We start from the raw sequence: 19,506 nt of genomic DNA on the forward strand, positions 1-19,506 counted from the left end.
AAGCAAGTGTGTTAAAATATAAAAAATTTAGTAGTAGTAGTAGTAGTAGTAGTAGTAGTAGTAGTAGTAGTAGTAGTAGTAGAAGTAGTAGTAGTATTTATTTTTTGCTTCAATATTATCATGTTAGATTATTGTAATAAAACCTTCTTGATTCTCGAGTGTTGACAACAACCAGTAGAGGGCGCCATTGTTGCCCAACCTTTCCCTTCTGTGTAGATAGAAAATGCGAGCGAGAGAGAGAGAAGAGAAGAAGAAATCAAAACAAGCGCAATGGCGGTTGGTTGTCAGCAGCTCATGATGAGGCAGTGAGAAGACAACAAGACTTCAAGTTGTGTTTCAAAGGGACCAGGGAGGCCGAGAAAGTCCAACTAAACGTCGAACAAAATGCAGATCACGCTGAAAACACTGCAGCAGCAGACGTTCAAAATAGATATAGACGGAGAGGAGACGGTGAGTGTTTGAATTAATGCTTGTCATGTACCGTTGGGGGTTGGACACAGGGAGTCGACTATGTCCTGGAACGGAATATTAACTTATTGCAAGTTCCCAACGCAAGTCTAGTTTGTTAATAGACTGTGACGTGATATTTATTTATTTAAGTCGAGTTTTCCGTCTAGTCTTTCCTGCGTGGCGAAACTGTTACGTGACGTTGGTGGGTCATTTAGAGACGGATTAATTAATCGCTTGTGTTGACTAGTCAGGTAAATTAATTAGTCGGGTCCAGCACATAGACGTATCCCATAGAAGATGGAAACCAAATTGAAAATTGTAAGGGCCATGAAAAGTGGGCACCAAGGATGAGTGGTCACCTCGCTCGGTGTTACAGTCTCAATAGTTAACCAAAATAAGATATTTGGGAAATGGTAATTAATGTAAACTACAGATTTGGACATGCACATTGACATTTCTTTCTCAGTAATGTAAACTATATTAGTATACAGATTTGAACATGCACGACTTTATTTATTTACCCTTCAAGTTTTATGCCCAATTAAAAGGGCTGGATATTATACAGGTTTTGTAGCTCTTTGTTCTAATATCATAATTATCATTTATCCGAATATTGTATATTCCAAAATAGTTTATTTTTTAACATTCTGGGAAAACAATATATAAAGAAATAGCCAATTTAAAATCGAGGTGCCCTCTGTTCCTTGGTGCCCACTGTCTGCACACTCATCCTTTGTGCCCACTGTCTGCACACTCATCCTTGGTGCCCACTGTCTGCCCACTCATCCTTGGTGTCCACTCTTCCTGTAATATGCAGATGTACTTTATAGAGAATGAACTTGACTGGACATATCTAAAAACTAAATTGACTTAAGACTGCCAAGTTGTGATCAAAAGTGAATGTGTACTGGTAAGTCTGTCTGGCTGCATGCAAACCCCTCAGAAAGTTTGTGGAAATATGTGTTTGATCATGACCTTGCTCTAGTCCTGTTTGGAACCTTAAACCAGGCTGAAATTGCTTATTTGACAGTCAACCCCATCCACAACAGTACTGCTTCCGTAAGATTGCATTGGCAAAACATGGCACTGGCTGACTTCATAAGCTTTGGAAGTGGTTGTTTCACCGTGGCTTAGTCTAACTTTGAAGAGAGGGGGTGAAAAAACAACAGATAGCCTACTTTGGCAGACCATGTGCATGCATTCTGTTTAGTATAGCAAACGGCATGCAGGCCGCCTTTGTTTGAAATGGTCCCCCAAGTCGTTCACAGTTCACACCTACCCCCCCCCTAATTTTCCCAGTCAATCATTTGATCCACACTACGTGCCTGGTTTCACCCCGCTCTAAAAGTTTGACTTTCCACAACTAAGTTTATCATCCGTAGCTCTGCAGAAATACCGTAACTTTTTTAGGGGCACTAGCCCCTCCTATATACAGCTTTTGTCCTCGCACGTCTCAATATTTGCCATTGACAGGAGAATTAGGTGACAAATGTCTGCCAAATATGACGTAAATCCTGTCCCCACACGTCTCATAGACAATGAAAGGAGAAATTAGGTCAAATGTCTGCCAAATATGATGTAAATTTAAACCAATCACATCAATTCAGTTGTTCATGAGATGATGTATGATGATGTATAATGATGAGATCGCCCCTCACTTCACACAGGTATGATTTTGGATACGATACTGCAAAAAGGTTTTTTGCCACTGCAGGGATACCTCGCCACAGAACCTTTTCTCCTAGGTACAGCGGATTGTGAGGTTCCAATTTAATTCCCATTTAAATTGATGTGCCCTTTGTAATGTACTGTTCATGCATTTGTGGGATGAGCAACACATGCTGATTATGTGGGTGGGTCTACTCTCCAGTGAAATGCGCCCACATTGCTGTTATCTGTGCACAACAGAACAGCCAACTCAGGCGGGACATAATTGGCCATTTCTATGCTGTATTCTTTGAAAAAAAAACAGCAGGAGACATGTCTCGATTCTTACATAATCGCCTCATCTGAAGGAATTATTTTAGATAATTGCAATGGGAATTTGTAGATCGGCTTATTTTATTTTACAGAACAAAACATTTGTTCTGTCTTATTTATTGCATTTCTGTGCATAAGGTATTTGTCATATCTGCTACGTGTTGTGAGCTTGTAGATCGTCTGTTTTTTAAAACGTAAGAACATTTTTGAAAACGACACATCGGTTCTCTTCTATGTATGTGGGTTTGTATGTGGGGAGGTGGGAGGGCTGTGGACGGGCGTTCTGTGTATTTTGTGAAAAATTGAAAACAAAATATTCAAAAAAGAAAAAAGAAAAATAATAACAATGCTGGCTCTGCAGGGGCCAGCATTGTCATCTTTGAGGATGACGTTAGGAAGCCAGATTGTGAAGACTTGGGGTCACCAATGACCAGTGGTTTGATTTGATTTATTTATTAGATCCCCATTAGCTTGCTGTACGTGACAGCAGCTTCTCTTCCTCGGGTCTCAGGAAGCCAGCCATGTCTGCTTATTATAATCGACTGTAAAGTGAAGTCGCTTGTAAATATTGGTATTTGCCGGTTGATGTTTTTTGGGCTTGTTTCCAAAGTGTAGTAGTTTATTTGGCCGTGATGCTCGAACATTTTCATGCCAAGGAATACCAGGGAGGGACCCCCATTCAAATACATGTTACAAAATACATTCCACAATTTGTACATCAAGATTTATTTGAAAATAGTAAGCTTGTAGATCGCCAATTTTTTAATAGTTGATGTATGTGGTGAGTGATATACAACTGTAACTGTACAACTTTAAATAGCCAATGATCATGTGCCCTATACTCGCTTCTTTGGACTTGTTTTCATGAGTTGATTTTATGTTATTGACTGACTGACGGTATACGTATGTTATGTTATGAGATGTGAGATGTAGCGAGTAAAAATCAACAGAAACCTATGCCGACAACATCACGTCTAGTTACCTTACCGACATTGCTAAATCCATCTGTTATTACATTAGTAATAGGAAATATGACGACCTGATTAACATTTTACAAATGGAGCTGTGCAGCAGGCTGGGTGCGGTTGGGATGGTGTCGGACTCGGTAGCGCTGCACTGTGGACAGTTCTGTTAGGCATCCCGCCCGGACATTTCGCTAGTGCAACAGTCATGTATTACAGGAAGCAGTTGATGCAAAAAAAAGAGCTTGCCGCTCACAGCTTGTGACTTGTTCGATCTACATGTTGACCATGAAAAACAGGAAATGGAGGCATCAAACAGAGGGGATTGACTGCTGAGCCACCGGCGGCAACATCGAGTGAGATCATATTTCACTGACAGTGTACTGTACATGCAGTGTGCTGTTTACAAAGCATGAGCTATCAAAACTTTGACCCCAACGGCTGCAAGGTTGATCTGATCCAGTGTTCATAAAATTAAAACCAGCCTGTTCACCCCAGATACATGAAGTGATAAATGAACGAGCTCATCTCTGTGAAATAGATAGTGATAGATTTTTTTTTAAGGAATGTACCGATGGGACATTTTGGCCGATATCGATATCCGATATAATTAATTGCTGTTATGGCTCATGACCAAAAGAAAAAACTCCATTCTGAATTAAACTGGTTTAGGCAAGTCAGATTGAACTTTTGTAATTCCTTATATTATTGTGAGCTTGTAGATCTGTCCAAGCTACATGTAGTGTTGCCAAGTCTGCTCATTATACTCTACTTTGGGCTTGTTTTTCTCTGTACAGTTTCTTTAAAATATTGAGGTTCCTTGACATGAAAATGTTTGAGAACCACGATAAGGATAATGGTCTCTGTGTAGTTCTCTCTCCAGATGTTCTGTCCAATGATATTGGGAACTGCACTTTCTGTACGGTAACATTTAGGATACTTAACAACATGTCTTTATATGTTTCCACAGGTCAAGACATTGAAAGAAAGGATTGAACATGAGAAGGGGAAGGACGGTTTTCCAGTCGATGGACAGAAATTGATATATGCAGGTATGTTATAATGATGAATTCCTGCTCATATCGGTGCAGTAATGCACTTGCTTTAGTCACATATCAGCTGAACACTCCATTTTATTTTGAACATACCTTCATTACCTTCAACTCCAAAATGTTCCCTTTTCAGGAAATGAAAAATATAGATTTCTCAGGAAATCAAGAAAACGTTATATTTTTAAAACGATGAAATACTGCCTCACCGAAGTTGGTATTGTGACTTTATACATTGTCAATTACTTGTGAGGGGGGTAGGTGGTGGAGTTGGCTGCTGTAGCAGAGAGTTTGAGGGTCCAATGGACTGGTTTTGTCCGAAGCACCTTTTAATGCTTTTCATGGATTCAATATTTTTTTTAACCAACACACAGACATAAAGAGTGTTCAATAGCATTGATTTATGGGAGAGAAGAAAATGGAGTTAGGTGGTCCTCCCGCCAGCAATGCTAAAAAACTAATGTATACAGGTCGGGTCATGCCAGAGTCTCACTCGCATAGGGGGCCCTTGTTTAAGGACACCAGTATTGTGCTGTCACCAAAATGGTAAAAATGTGTCCATGGTTGTTAATGAACACTCATTCATGTTTTCCCCTCCTAGGTAAAATTCTGAGTGATGACACGGCGCTCAAAGAGTACAAAATAGATGAGAAGAACTTTGTGGTTGTCATGGTTGCAAAGGTAGGAGTGTGATCAGTTTATATTCATTCTCTCTTCTTCTGAACATTAGATGTGAGGATATAGCAAGTCCCAAATAATTGGCAAAACAGTTAAGATTATGATGATAATATAACCTTAAAAACAAACATCTTTTGTATTTTTTTGTTTTCTTTAAAACCTTTTTATTATACATTAGTATAAATGTAATCATACTACGTTAGTTCCACTGATTCAAACCAAAACACGATTGATTGATCATTAATATAAACATGATGTTGAAATGCACGCTGCCCAATAACCATCTGATTAAGTGACTTTAAAGTGATCCGATGTTCACTTATTAAACACTCTGAAACACACACTTTGAGATTTTCGACGCCATGATTGGACATGAAACGACATTTAAACCATGGCCTTGTATGTTCAACCATGCATGTGTGTCTGGTTTTAAGAGGCCTTGTTCAGCTCAAACTGACCACCGCCGACGATGGCAGATGGTTAATTAACTTTCCATGTCATTGGAGGAAGGTGCGTCATGTGCATAACGGAGAGAGACGGAGAATACAGGTTGTCTATTTGGCTTTTGTGAGTCTATTGCAGCGTTTTAAAAATAAATATGGCAAATGTCATGTCAATTTCGCTTTAGAAACCTCCCTGCCTCTCTTAAATGTCTTAGCTGTTTGTGCTCCTCCTGACCTGTACATGTCACAGCTATGACCATGGTCGTAGCAGAAGAAGAAGCAGAAGAATAGTTTTGTGCATATTTTCATGTACTGGCCTCTAGCCTGTATGCAGGATGGGTCACAGTTTGTGACACATTTGAGTGATAATAGTATAATACTGTATGTGAAGGGTGCGGAATTATGTTTTTGGGTAAAGTTATTTTGCCAGATATTGAGATATTTAAACACAATTATTAGTCTCTCTTGCTGTGCCAAAGGCCAGTAGAGAAATAGTTGTTTAGCCTGGGTGGGCAGTTTTCTTGATGCTGTAGCTTTAAATATTGGTTACTGCCCACAACCATGGACAATGGGGTTTTATTCCTCCACGGTGCCTTTGGTTTGGCCCGGGCGCCATGATGTCAATTTGTACACTATAGGAGGAGAAACGTGGTTGTCTACTCTACACCCCCACCATACCAGAAATAAGGGGTTGGCACTAGTGATGGGGAGAGAAAAAAAGAGGATGAACACCAGGACAATGTCATGTCATTTTACAATAAATGACAAATGTAATTGTGTCTGTGGAAAGACAAGTCTGTGACTGCCACAAAAAGCTGACTGCTTTGACCTTAAGCCATTTAACCCATTAAAACCGGGAAAGTATCTTTGTCACTTTAGATTTTAACCACTTTAACCATTATTTTATACTTTGGCAATTCAATAACAGATATACAAGCTCATAGCGCATCACTAAATGCCACAATCTGAAATAAAAAAATCATGAAAATGTCTTCTTTTTTTTAAAGGTGATATAGGCAAGTTTTCAGTGTTTGTACACAGAATTGATCGAGTGTTTCCAAACAAATTAAAATCTAGCTCCACCCCCCTCCCCCCGTCATTCTATTGGCTGAGCCAGGTCACTTCAGGCTATGGGGTTGTTGTTGCTGCTGGGAGGGACGCTATGGATATTGCGCTCGTATGGCTAAATATGACATTAAAAAATTATGAATTTCTATCGATATCATAGTTACAACAATGACATTGAGTTGACATGTTTTTTTAAGGGTAACTGTAGCGTAATCACAATATCACAAGACTGACACGACGAGTCCCGCAAATGAGGAAGTAGGAAGTAGTGGAGCAGACTCACTGGCTCTCAATTCAATTATCTTTCATTTGTAATCGTGCATATAAAACATATTGCCCCTCAAATGCCCCAGCCACTACAGCATCGTTCATGTGAACTACTTTGTCCACGGTTATTCATCGCTATGATGATCAGCGACGGCTTGTCACCGTTGGCGAGCACGGGTTGAATGCAAGCTTCAAGCCGGCCGGACCACCAAACCATGCGCTATACATAGCGATTCTCATAATTTCAACAGGCTTACATATTACATCATAAACATACTATTTCACATGAACAATGGTGAAACTAAGATATTATTATACTTGCAAATTGCAAGTATAATATTATCCCCATATCTTAGTTTCACCAATGCGATTTCATTCGCATTGCGTTTTCATTATAATACTGCTGGGTCGAACACACATGCAGTCACAGCCTCGCGCTGCAATTGGCTAAGACTCCGCGTCACCCCCCACACAGACCCTCCTCCCAACACGACGCTTCCGTCCCGCGACATAAACAACAGTGGATATAAACAGATACAAACACATAGAGGGAGACAAAGGGAGAGTGTATGTCTACAGGGCAGCAGCTCAGCATCAAAATATAGGGGAAGATAGAGGGAATAAGGCCACAAATATAGATAGATAAATATGTTGATTTTTGGCTGAAAACTTGCCTATATCACCTTTAAAGCAATTTCTTTTTAACTCAAATATTTGCTTCTGGGGGTCCCTGAAACAAACATTTTAAGATGATGCTCCGTGGCCAAATGCATATAGTTTTGGGGGTCCTTGACTTGAAAAGGTTTGTCATTTTTCTGAAAACTGTTCGGCCTCGTCTTAATGGGTTAAAGACATGAAGCTTAATAGAAGTAACGTAATGGAAATATTATGAAGGCATGAACTCCAGGTCAGGGTGTAATTTTACTAAATTCATCAGGAGTGTGGTATTGTGTAAGATCATTTTATACTCTGCCAACACGTGGGACTTTAACCCCAGGGTCAAGTGTTTGCACTTAAACTCATCTAGATTACAACCAGGACACGTAATGATCCGCCTCTGTTCAGTATAATGTGGATTACATTAATTGTTTAATGATTATATATATTTTTTATTAAAGATGGAGTGCCATGATTTTTGTACTCTTTCTGTTTTGTGTGTGTCTATGGAGTTAACATTACCGGTACTCTAATTCTAATAGACTAGATTAGAATATTCAAATATGTATTCCCTGTGTATTTTTTGTTTCTTCCTGAAAGCTGAAAGCCTTTGGTGCTAAGGTGAAAACCAGGTATACTTAATGAACTGGTGGGGGTGGCCACCGGCCACATAAAAACATAATTTTAACACTTTCGGTACAATTCTTTTTTTTTTTTCCTCTGCTCAAACTAGTACAATGTTTGGGTGTTTATATAAAACATTAATCCAAGCTTGGCCAGGGGGTTCCTCTTTTCTTTTGGTTTTTCCGCGCATTTCAGTAGAACTGGCCTCATATTAATGGGAGGGAACGTGTTCACATGATGCTAAAACAATGATGGTATTGCTATGTAATGACAGTTAGTATTTTTTTCGCACGGTCCTAAAGGCACTCTTTTTCTTCTTTGCAGCCTAAACCAGCCCCGTCAGCTGCACCCTCGGGCTCTGTCACTACATCATCCCCAGCAGCTCCAGGTGTGTCGGCGTCGGGCAATGACACCCCACCAGAAGATGCACCTAAAGATGACAAGACGGACGACAGTCCACCCACAACTGCTGCACCGTGTACAGCTACAGGGTATATCTCTCTTGGCTACTTAGGCCCTAGACACTTGGTCATATAACAAAGAGCGAAAATATCTTTTGAGCATTTTCAAGTCTTTGGAGTTTTGTTTTAATGTGAAAGGTTTTGAAAATGTTCTAACAATGACGTTCACAAAACAAAGACGCCCTGTTGAGTTAATGAAATATACAAGAGGTTTGGTAACTTGTCTATATATGGCCGTGGAAGGTATAACACCCAACACGTTACCACTAACACTAAATTAAACCATTATCAAAATTGTTTAAGCACTATTTTCATTCTCCTGTCATACTCGCACTTTCATTCTAGGATCAGTCATGCTGTCAGGACACTCACTATTATGATGCTTAATGTTGTGTACTAACGCCATAACCGGATAAAATGAATTGAAAACATAACGTGGTTAAATCCGTTGTCTCGGTTATATAATTTGTTTCACAGATACGTCCTCTACATACAAATCATTATTTGTATTCATTATTACATGTTCATTGCTCTCCTGCAGTACCACTGAAGAGGGAACTAATCCTGATTTAATCGATGAAGCACTTTCAGCTCTTGGTAAGACCTTACTAACGTCAACAGTTATGTCATGAATTATTGATTAGAATAAATCTACCATTATGTAGAGCTTTAAGATCTCCGGCAAGACGCCGGACGACAAATCTACGGTCACTGACTGTCCCGACAAGAAAATGTCATAGATTATAATTCGGTTACATTGTTTGCAGAGACACGCACTCTACCGAGTGCAAGCTTTCCTGTTTGAACTGTGTCTGTTTATATCGAGGGTTTTAATGAGGCTGAAATTGAGTAGTAGTCATGTCACATCATTCTTCTCTACCACCGGCCAGTGCGGCCACCATCTCCTCTTGAGCATTTGACATTGTTTGTGTGACCGTAATGAATACAAACTTCATTGTTCTCCAAGGGCATTGGTGTTGTTGGCAGCAGCAAAACAAAACGGGGGGCAATAAAAAGATAAATCAAGTTGCTGTCAGCGACACTTTTAACGGTGTTCAAGGCCTCTCAATGGTCAAATGTGGGGAAACTACTTTACAGACACTTTGTTTTCTCTGCAGTCCAAGAACAGTTGATCAGTATAAACAGTATAAATCATTACAGGTAAAACATTAAATCAACAATAAAACATGCTTTGCGCAGAAATGAGTAATATACCTGATTTATAATTAGTTGTGCTGTTGTGAGCTTGTAGAATGGCCATTTTCGGCTTTATGGTTAGGCTTAAAGAGGGCACAAAAATTAAAACGAAAGCATTCATAAAACCGACAAGTCATGCCAAAATATGTATGTCCTCACAAGCCTAATTATATTAATACAAACGTGTGTGTGTGTGTGTGTTCACTTCTCAGTGACGGGCCAGTCATATGAATCCATGGTGGTGGAGATGATGCTGATGGGGTACGAGAGGGAGCAGGTGGTGGCGGCTCTCCGAGCCAGCTACAACAACCCAGACAGAGCTGTGGAGTATCTGCTCTCGGTAAGAACGACCACACCAACGTATAGACGTGTACTCGACATGCTGCACTACACTACATCAAGTGCCTGCTGTGTACTCGTACTGCACTCCATCTGATGTGAACTCGTCGTCCTACTGCACCACACCTGTATACCCATGCTACACTACAGCTAATGTGTAACACCTTTTTTTCGGGGGTGATTTTCAAAGCATCATACTGCTCTACACCTCAATGTGTGTTGTGTCCAAGTGGCAAAGGTGGTGCTTTAAGCCTTGTATGTCTCAAAGCCCTCTGAGAAGATGAATGACTGTCCCAATGATTATTTATACCAATCACTACCTATCTGCGACACGTGAGCTTGCCGATTCAAATTGGCTAGTTTCACTTTTATTGTACTCCACTGTACAATAACTGTACAACGAAAGATAACACAGGGTTAAGTGGTTACCCTTTGCCGTCGTACAAAGGGACATGGGAAAACAATGGGAAAGTTGCATAGCTGTGCCCGTCCAGGCTGTGATCGGCACCTTGGAATATTTTTCAACACTACAACAAGCGATTACACCATTTTAAAGTGGATTTTCATGACAAGCAACTCAACAGTCGGTGCAGTGGCTGTTCAAAGGTAACGTTATACTTAGGCAGTCTAGGCTATTAGACCGCCGTACATTGCGGGTGCAGGCTTTAGTTCCGACATACTATTGATCCGAAACCTCAATCCTAACCTAACCCTACCGCAAGCACGGGAGCAGCGCATGTCGGACCATCGCTTTTTCGCATCGCACCGCATGTCCCCCCGCTTCGGATCTTCGGTGTGTCAGAAAAGCGTGCGCACCCCGTACATTGCAGGCATTCAACCTGTTAATTGTTGTCCAGGGCATCCCAGCCAGGGAGGAACGCAGCACAGGAGGGGGAGGAGCCGACACAGTGGCCCCTCCTCCAGTAGGAGGAACGGCAGCCATTTCTACAGCTGGTCTGAGTCTTCCCTCCACAACCGGCTCCTCACAGGGCGACAGTGGAGGTGATTGCAACACTTATTCAAAATAATCAATTTAATAGAAATGTAGTTTCCAGGTTTGGTCTAGGTTTGTGCAGAATTTGATACTCTGATACTCTCAATGCATGCAATGTTATGAATGTTATGAAGTATAAAATAAAGCATAAGTGGTTAATCGATGTGTGTGTGTGTGTGTGTGTGTGTGTGTGTGTATATATAAATATAATGTACAGGCTCATTGATTGATGATGACCCTGCTGTTCTCCAGGCAACCCCCTGAGCTACCTGGCCAGCCAGCCCCAGTTCCACACCATGAGGCAGCTCATCCAACAGAACGCCAGCCTGCTTCCAGCCCTGCTGCAGGAGATAGGCCGAGAGAACCCAGAGCTCTTGCAGGTACCAACACCATGGATTCAAGTTCTCAGTCGCCACGGCTGATGTCTTAAAGTCTCTCGTAGCATCATGACAAGACAAGTCTGTCTGTCTTAAATTACAAATTGTGTTACTGCAGCAGGAATGTAGATGACATTTAGCAGCACACGATGTTTCTTTCCTATGGCTCAGTGCATATAGGTTCTTGAGTGCTAACGTTTGTTAACCTTTTAGCTGATCACGAAAAGCAAGGTCTTGCAGTGCCATCTCTCTTTCTGCAGCAGCAGTTTGTGATCATTACTTGGGCTTTGCTGTCTGCTGAGATGCCAAACTATGTGCTTAGTGTCTTTATGGGTTCCGTAGTATCTCTTACATTTTTTTACATAGAACATTCCGTTTTCTGTGGGAAAATTCCACAATCTCAAAAAACTAAACGATGATGTGTTGTACACAGAGGAAGATTACTTTGAATTGGTTGAGGCAAGAGCTGATTTTGAGTGACTTGGTTGGCTTGGTGCCAGATGTGGATACCTCTTCCACTTACAGCTCTTCAAAGGGATATTTTATTTTACTAAATCTACAAAGTCGTACTTTTACATTTACATTTCAACCACCAGCTGTCAACAAATGTATATTACTTTGGGATTCCATTTACTTGACATGAAAATGTTTGAGAAAACAAACTGGTTTAAACAACCTTAGGAGCGGCTTTACAGGAAAAACATGCCGAAAGTCGCTTGTAATAGGCAAAATGGCAACACTGGTGACGTCTCTTGTTTTGTTTCCTCCTGTAGGAGATCAGCAACCATCAGGAACAATTCATCCAGATGCTGAATGAGCCCAACCCAGAGGGGGTACAGGACAGCAGCAGCAGCAGCAGGGTTGGTGCAGGTGGAACAGGTGATGCCGCCAGTGGAAACCCTATGAACTACATCCAAGTAACTCCCCAGGAGAAAGAGGCCATTGAAAGGGTGAGGACCATACCACCTGCTTTGACATTGTTTTAGTTCTACTCCGTCGCACAATGTTTCTTGCACACCGGAAATGGCCCGATATACAAGCTCACAATGCGACCTGATGCGATACATTGTGAGTTTGTAGATTTGTAGATTCTGTGCACGACAGCGCAGTGTGGGAGCTAAACACAAAGTTAACATTCTGTATTTAGTAATACACAAGACAGTACACGCACACAGAAAAGAATGCGCTTGCTAGAACACTTAAAATGTACCACACTGTTTTACTTACAAGTGTAATTACCGGTACAGTGATTTCTGTATTTTGGTACAGTGTGTATATATACATTTAGGATAAATTATCATACAAATAATTGCGATTAGCAATTTAATAGTTTTGAAACATTTAAACTGTGTACATCAAAATTACATTTCCGTTTGCCATTGTGATCAAACATTCCATGGGGCAGATATGACTAAATACACAGACATAACTGATATATTTAAAGGAGTAGTTCACCCAATAAAATGAGTGCCAAGCTCTGAGTGTGCTCTACTGTCAGTTGATTAAGAAAAGGCCCAAATGTACAGTCAATCTGCCTTTCTTGGTTACTATCTTACTTCTAACCTCTGTCTTTGTCATTCCAGCTAAAAGCTCTAGGATTTCCAGAGGGACTTGTTATACAAGCCTACTTTGCCTGTGAGAAGAACGAGAACTTGGCAGCAAACTTCCTCTTACAACAGAACTTTGACGATGATTAATACAGAAGTAGTTATTTAAACTGTTTTATTTCCAACCTCTGCTTTTGGATTGATCACATTGGATGCACAAACAATTACAGGCCTTCTACATTTTTGTTAATTTCTTTTATGTAGAGACATATTTACAAGAACTTAACCACGTTTTATGGTTCGAGTGGTTAAAATGTACATGGTGTGTCAGAACTGTTGGTTCTGATCAGTTAAAAATGGAGAACATTTAAGTAAATCTCACAATGGAGAACATTTAAGTAAATCTCACAATGGAGAACATTTAAGTAAATCTCACAATGTATCTGTATTGATTGCTACTATAAACCAAAATGATCCTAGGAAAAGATAAACAAAACAGCATCTACCAAATAGGATGATGAAAGGTAGTTGACTCCAGGATTAGGGAGGTTTTCGTCACCTTCCTAAATCAATGGCCTCAGTCTTTTTTTCTTTTCTTTTTTTAATTAAATTGATATATTTCTCATGCCTAAATCATCTCTTCATGATGCTGGCCACCTCTAATAAAATTGACTATATATCTTTATTGAAAGGATCATGCTGAACCCCAGTAGTATAATGGCCTATGTCAAGAGTGACCTATTTTGTGCAAGTCACACAAGGCAATGTGACTTTTACATCTTTTCAAGGTGGAACAAGAAATCACTTAAAAATGTGGCCAAAGTCACAAATTCAATGCAAATTGGCTTAAGCCTTTTAATTCTCTTATGTTACGTGTAGTTAACAGACAGCCGTGTTTTCTGAAAAGCTTGGGGGGAAAATGACTTGGACCATTATTGTAGGAAGGTGACATTTTCCTGCACCTGTTATGTGAATTGGTTCTCGTTCTATTTTCACTTTCCAGTTACTGCGATTCCTAGATGTTATAGCAGCTGTTTTTGATTACTAAAGATTTCTAAATGATGAACATGTTATGGTAAATGTTTTGTTTTATATATTTTCTAGTAAAATTACAATATCTGACTGCATGCAAATAATCAAAGTGTGTCTTGTGGACAACAGCTTTGTAAGAAGACAGGCATCATTGTGGCTTATGTAATAAAGTCTATAATCCTGAAACATCTATATACTCGTTGGCCCTGTGACATACCATCCCTCCTGTCATTTCTACAGAATTAAAATATACAAAAACTCTAATCTATGCCATGACTTTCATGACTCTTGTTCACTTATTTGAAGGAGTTTGAAGTATGTCATGAGAATTGAACTAACTTGCATTAATTTAAAACATTGTCATGATGTAGTCTAAAGACACTAGAAAGGAGTAACAAACTAACATCTAAAGTATCACAAAAAGTGTACACTTTATTACCAACATCAAACTTAAGCTTACATCAATTGAATTAGAATAAAAAATGAGGAAATCGTACAAGCCAAAACAAAAGATGATCGGCACAGGGGCCCAGGTGGGGGTTAATCCGTCCCTGGGGAGAAGACTCATGATAATGTGAATTCATACTCTTACCAGAATGCAAATAGAAAAGCCAACTTGCGCCTTGGCCTTGCACACAAGTAGGCCATGTATGGCCTTGTGTGCAAGCAGAGCTCCCCATGAGGTGTGCTCACCACTGCTGGTAAGACTGCTGCTCTGATATTGGTCAACCTTGAAACATACTTAGTAACGTCACCAAAAATGGTGGTCCCTTATTGGCTGTTGAAGGACACCGACATACATACCCGCAGTACTTGTGTGCTCTAAGTAATTGTTTTCCTAGAATGATGTGTTTCAAGATGGGGAGCAGAACCTTATGTGCTGTATACATTGTAGACCACAAGAGGGCAGCATAGATGACAAATCAAATGAGTAACTAACTGGCACAAAGCAAGCAAAGTGATGTTATAATGAAAGGCCTTAGATGCTTTTTTAATTTATTCACACTGTAGATAAGATTAACAGCTAAATCAAAATGATCAAATTAGTTTTTTGTTACAGACCTGAAGGGAGTGTACCCATGTTCCCCGCTTACCCAAAAAAGGTTTGGGTTCTATGTTCCCAGGGTTCTATGTTCCCACTCAACTAAAAATGGTTCTATGTTCGCTGTTGACCTAAAAAGAAAAAAGGTTCTATTTTCCCCGCTCACCAAAAAATGAACTTTTTAATTTAAAATTATTAATAACATCTTGAAACACAATGGAACATAATAGGGAGAAATTACTATCAGAAAGTCCACCCGCTTTCCCCTGGTGGTCATCTTGGTGGTCTAGACTATATTAGACGGGTCGCATTCATTGAATGACACGTGTGGACTGCATGGCCACTTTGTGTTTGATGGGCAGAACACAGCCATCAAACACAAATGTTTGGTCATACCATGTGACTCCCATTCTAATTGCATTGTATTAAACACAGATCACAACACAGACTTTAATCTACAAGTTGGACACCACCACAATGGTCTGGACTTTCATTAACACCAGAGCGCCCCTCCCTTCACACGGGTGTGATTTATTTTATCTTGGGTGCTTGCCACTCGAACCAAAATGGTATAGACCCTCACCTTCAAATTAGTAGTGAAAGTGAAACTTTTACATGAGTTGTAAATTAAAACTAAATCTAACATGGAGACGGAACCCCACTAATTGTAGTGAAAGGAATGGGACAGCACTTGAATATGATCATGAGATTCATGACACTTTGCATCACTTATAATTGTGCTTATTTACAGTAAGTGCTTTAAACATACAGAGGCAACAACACGGAAAAGTTATAGGCCTTTATTTTGCCTACTATGCCTAGGCTGTAGCAGTGTAGCCTATACGAAATTGAAGAGTAACTTTCTTAGTTGCAAAACAATACCACATAGAGACAAAAATAAAATCAATACATCAGTAGATTTTTGCAAGAGACAAACCAAGAATACAGAAATATGCAATCATACATACACCCATGATATGCATATTTTTGGTATAACTAGGCTTTTATGTAGGCCTATACATGTTTTCATGTCCATCTCTACTTGGCCTATATAATAACATTTATTGTTGATCAATAACAAATGCATGAATATTTCGTTTTTTATTATTAATTTTATAAATCCATACCGGTACTTCACCACATTCCTGTGTGATTATATATAATATTCATAGGGACATGAGTCTAAATAAAGCCACATACTGTAAAGACAGTAGTCCACAGGTTAACCCACATCAGGTAAAAATCCACATCAGGGAAATCCACGGGAGGTTTGAATTCCAGAGGTTTGTGACTATGGACAGAAACCCTGTACTCCTCTTTTCCCCTCTTCTTATCACCAAGTCCACATTGTTAGAGGTGGAAAGAAACTCACCCTGGCAGGCTGAAATGGAAGTCACAGGATCAGCTTGGACTTCCTCACAAAGCGAGATAGTGTACTGTACTGCAACTACAGCAAATTACAGTAGTCTATGTTACTTGCATTTCCTAGTTAAAATGGATAACATTGGGGTTATCTTATTATTTTGTGTTTACAGCAGCATTCAGAACCAGAAAATGTAATGTACGTTTTATCTGCTTCGTAATTATAGTAAAAAAGAAAAATGTCATTACATTCCAATGTTTTCAAGTGGCTTTATAGTAAAATGAATCAGTCTTATCTTCTACTGGCCCAACAGCAGATCTGTTTACATAAATTATTTGTTATTACAATTCATTTACACTATACTGTAAGATCCTGGATGTTGCTATGAGTTTGTGTGGGATTGAAAACTGAAAACTGAAAACATTCTTTCCTCCAGCTTTCTTATGACTGAACATCTGAGTGACTGGTACTCATGTCGCTTATCATCTGCTGCTTCCCAGCATCTTTACCCCCTGTGTCAGCCGTGTTAGGCTGGGACCCTGGTCCCATCGGAACACCTGCCGCCTCTCTGGGTAGGTAGTTCACCACGGTATTGATCAGGTTGTTGCGAAAGCTCTTGCTGAGGAAGTTGTAGAGAATGGGGTTGGCGATGCAGTGGAAGAGCGTCAGGCAATGCAACACGGTGTATGAGAAGTAGATCACCTCAAACGTATTACAACTAAAAACAACCCAGGGGTCTTCGAATGAGTCGGGATGTGCGAAGTCTATGAGTATTAGTGTCTTCACCAGCTGGAATGGCAGCCAGCACACCATGAACACCAGTGAATAAACGTGCACCAGCCACACATCTCGCCGGCCCTGCACTTCCGGAGCCGTGCGAATCGCGCGAGCTATGAGGATGTTGAAGGTGATGATGATGGCTGCAGGACCCAGGAACTGGAACACCACAGCTAATAAATCATTCACGATGTACCACGTCACTTCACTGTGCTCAGGCATCGAGTAGCAGCCCGGTTCATCCCATTCCACGAGGTCCACATGAACGTTCTCCAACAGTGCCAGGACTAAGGATAGCAGCCACAGGCCTCCGCAGAGCAACCAGCGGCGCCGGCCCACCACAGGGAAGCAGGTGGCAGATGAAGGCCTGGTCAGGGATAAGTAACGCTCCAGGGTCATGAAGGCCAGGAAGAAGGTGCTGCTGTAGAAGTTGACCCCGTAGATGAGGTTGGTGGCCTTGCAGAGGAAGCGGCCCCACAGCCAGACTTCGTTCATGGTCACCTCCATCATGGAGAAGGGCAAGATCATAATCATCATGAGGTCCGACAGGCTCATGTTGATGATGCAGAAGAGGACCCCGTTGGCCGAGTGGCGCCGGCGCCAGTTGACCCAGACGACCACAACGTTCTCCAACAGGCCCACGGTGAAGAAGAACAGGTAGAGGATGAAGAGTGCAATGCGCCGGCCGTCCGCGTCAAGGTCGAGGGTGCACCCGACACCGTGGAACCACCACAACGTGTCGTTGTGGAAGGAGTGGTTGCTGTTGTTGTCTTCAAGCGACATGGTCTGGGGTTAAAAGCAGAGAGGACGTTTCAGATTCTGGCTCAAAGTGTTTTCAAACATTAACTAAGAAAAGCACAGCACAACAGGAGGGTCTAGACACGCTTGCTTTGAATTGCTTGCTGTTAACGGGTTCAGTTAGCCTGAAAATAAATAAAAAAGCCCACGCAGCGATATTAGTCTGGCCATGCAAGGCTATAGGATTCACTCACAGTTCCTTTGTGATCTCTAACTATCAACAATCCACACACAGTGATAAGAGGATATTAATGTACAACACTCAATATACACAAATGTATCATTCACAAAATCATCTAATTCTAAGCAAACCTCATCACTTGAATGTGAGGCAGAAAATTGGTCACATTACCTTGATATGTTGGTGTGGAAAGGATCAATGATGAAGAGGGAGGGTTCGTCTTAATGTGAGCAGCCTGGGGTTTGTGTCAATCACAACAAGTCAACTCTACTCCAACTCTGCTGTCCTGAACTATCTGGGCAGTCAGGCAGCCTGAGCTTCTCCCCTCCCATCGCACGCACGCACGCACGCACACGCGCGCACACACACACACACACACACACACACACACACACACACACACACACACACACACACACACACACACACACACACACACACACACACACACAGGACAATGAGGACATCCTCAGTGGCTTGGGGGAGTGGTACAGACAGAGCAGGAGGAAAGCCCACACAACTAAATGTCTAGGTTTTGGGTCCTTGAAGGATCTACTGCAGAGGTTTTAAACAGGTGGTCCGTGGACCACTGGTGGTCCATGCAGGTATTGCATGTGGTCCCTGACCATGGCTTTAGTAATGTAGGATTTGTTGATTTATTTTATTTTCTGTCCACTTGTGGAGAACTAGTAGTCATTATTTTATGTAGCAATGTACTGACAAGTTGGAGGTCAAGACATTCAACAGAAAAGCCCCACCCAACACAACAGTGGTCCCCAGGTTGATTCTAAATCAGGGTGGTGGTCCCTCGTTCACAATCAGTTGAGAACCCCTGATCTAGTTCATTATAATGTCAACAAAATAATTGAAACACATGCAGCGTTGTCCCTTGTTGTATTTTAATAATCCTATTTTCCCACGAATGTAGACATACCGATACCGGTATGTGTTATAAACCACCCAGACAAATTTGAATGATTAAAAACCAAATAATTATGAAACACAATGGCCAAGTTTACATATACCATTCAGTTTCAAAATCATATAAAACGGTATTTTTATTTTAGCTCAGAATCAACTTTATTGTCACAGGTTTACATGTGAAATCAAGTTTTCTTTCATGCGCACCATCATTTGTAGTGTTTTGTGAGGAGGGAGGAGGATCGAGATCAGATAAGATCAAGTGCATGAGAAAAACACAGAATATATCTAGAAACAGG

General features: G+C 40.8%; 2 protein-coding genes across 2 annotated transcripts; one reads left to right on the forward strand and one right to left on the reverse strand.

Moving 5' to 3' along the window:
- Positions 1-255: 255 nt before the first annotated feature.
- rad23b (RAD23 homolog B, nucleotide excision repair protein) lies at positions 256-13,686 on the forward strand. Its single transcript, XM_080756574.1, has 10 exons — positions 256-450; positions 4,363-4,444; positions 5,043-5,122; positions 8,503-8,669; positions 9,181-9,236; positions 10,049-10,176; positions 11,033-11,177; positions 11,422-11,549; positions 12,320-12,496; positions 13,130-13,686. Exons 1-10 carry the CDS (start codon positions 385-387, stop codon positions 13,241-13,243), a joined length of 1,143 nt encoding a protein of 380 aa, XP_080612700.1. The 5' UTR covers positions 256-384; the 3' UTR covers positions 13,244-13,686.
- Positions 13,687-16,065: 2,379 nt separating this feature from the next.
- On the reverse strand, positions 16,066-18,018 carry LOC308309622 (G-protein coupled receptor 182-like; the record flags this gene model as incomplete). The annotated part of the gene is made up of 1 exon (XM_080755533.1): positions 16,066-18,018. A coding segment is annotated over one exon (1,047 nt), but the record flags the coding sequence as incomplete, so codon positions are not given.
- Between the last annotated feature and the right edge of the window lie 1,488 nt (positions 18,019-19,506).

Source organism: Protomyctophum bolini, assembly GCF_963924005.1.
Source record: "Protomyctophum bolini genome assembly, chromosome: 22".
NCBI classification, from domain to species: Eukaryota; Metazoa; Chordata; class Actinopteri; order Myctophiformes; family Myctophidae; genus Protomyctophum; species Protomyctophum bolini.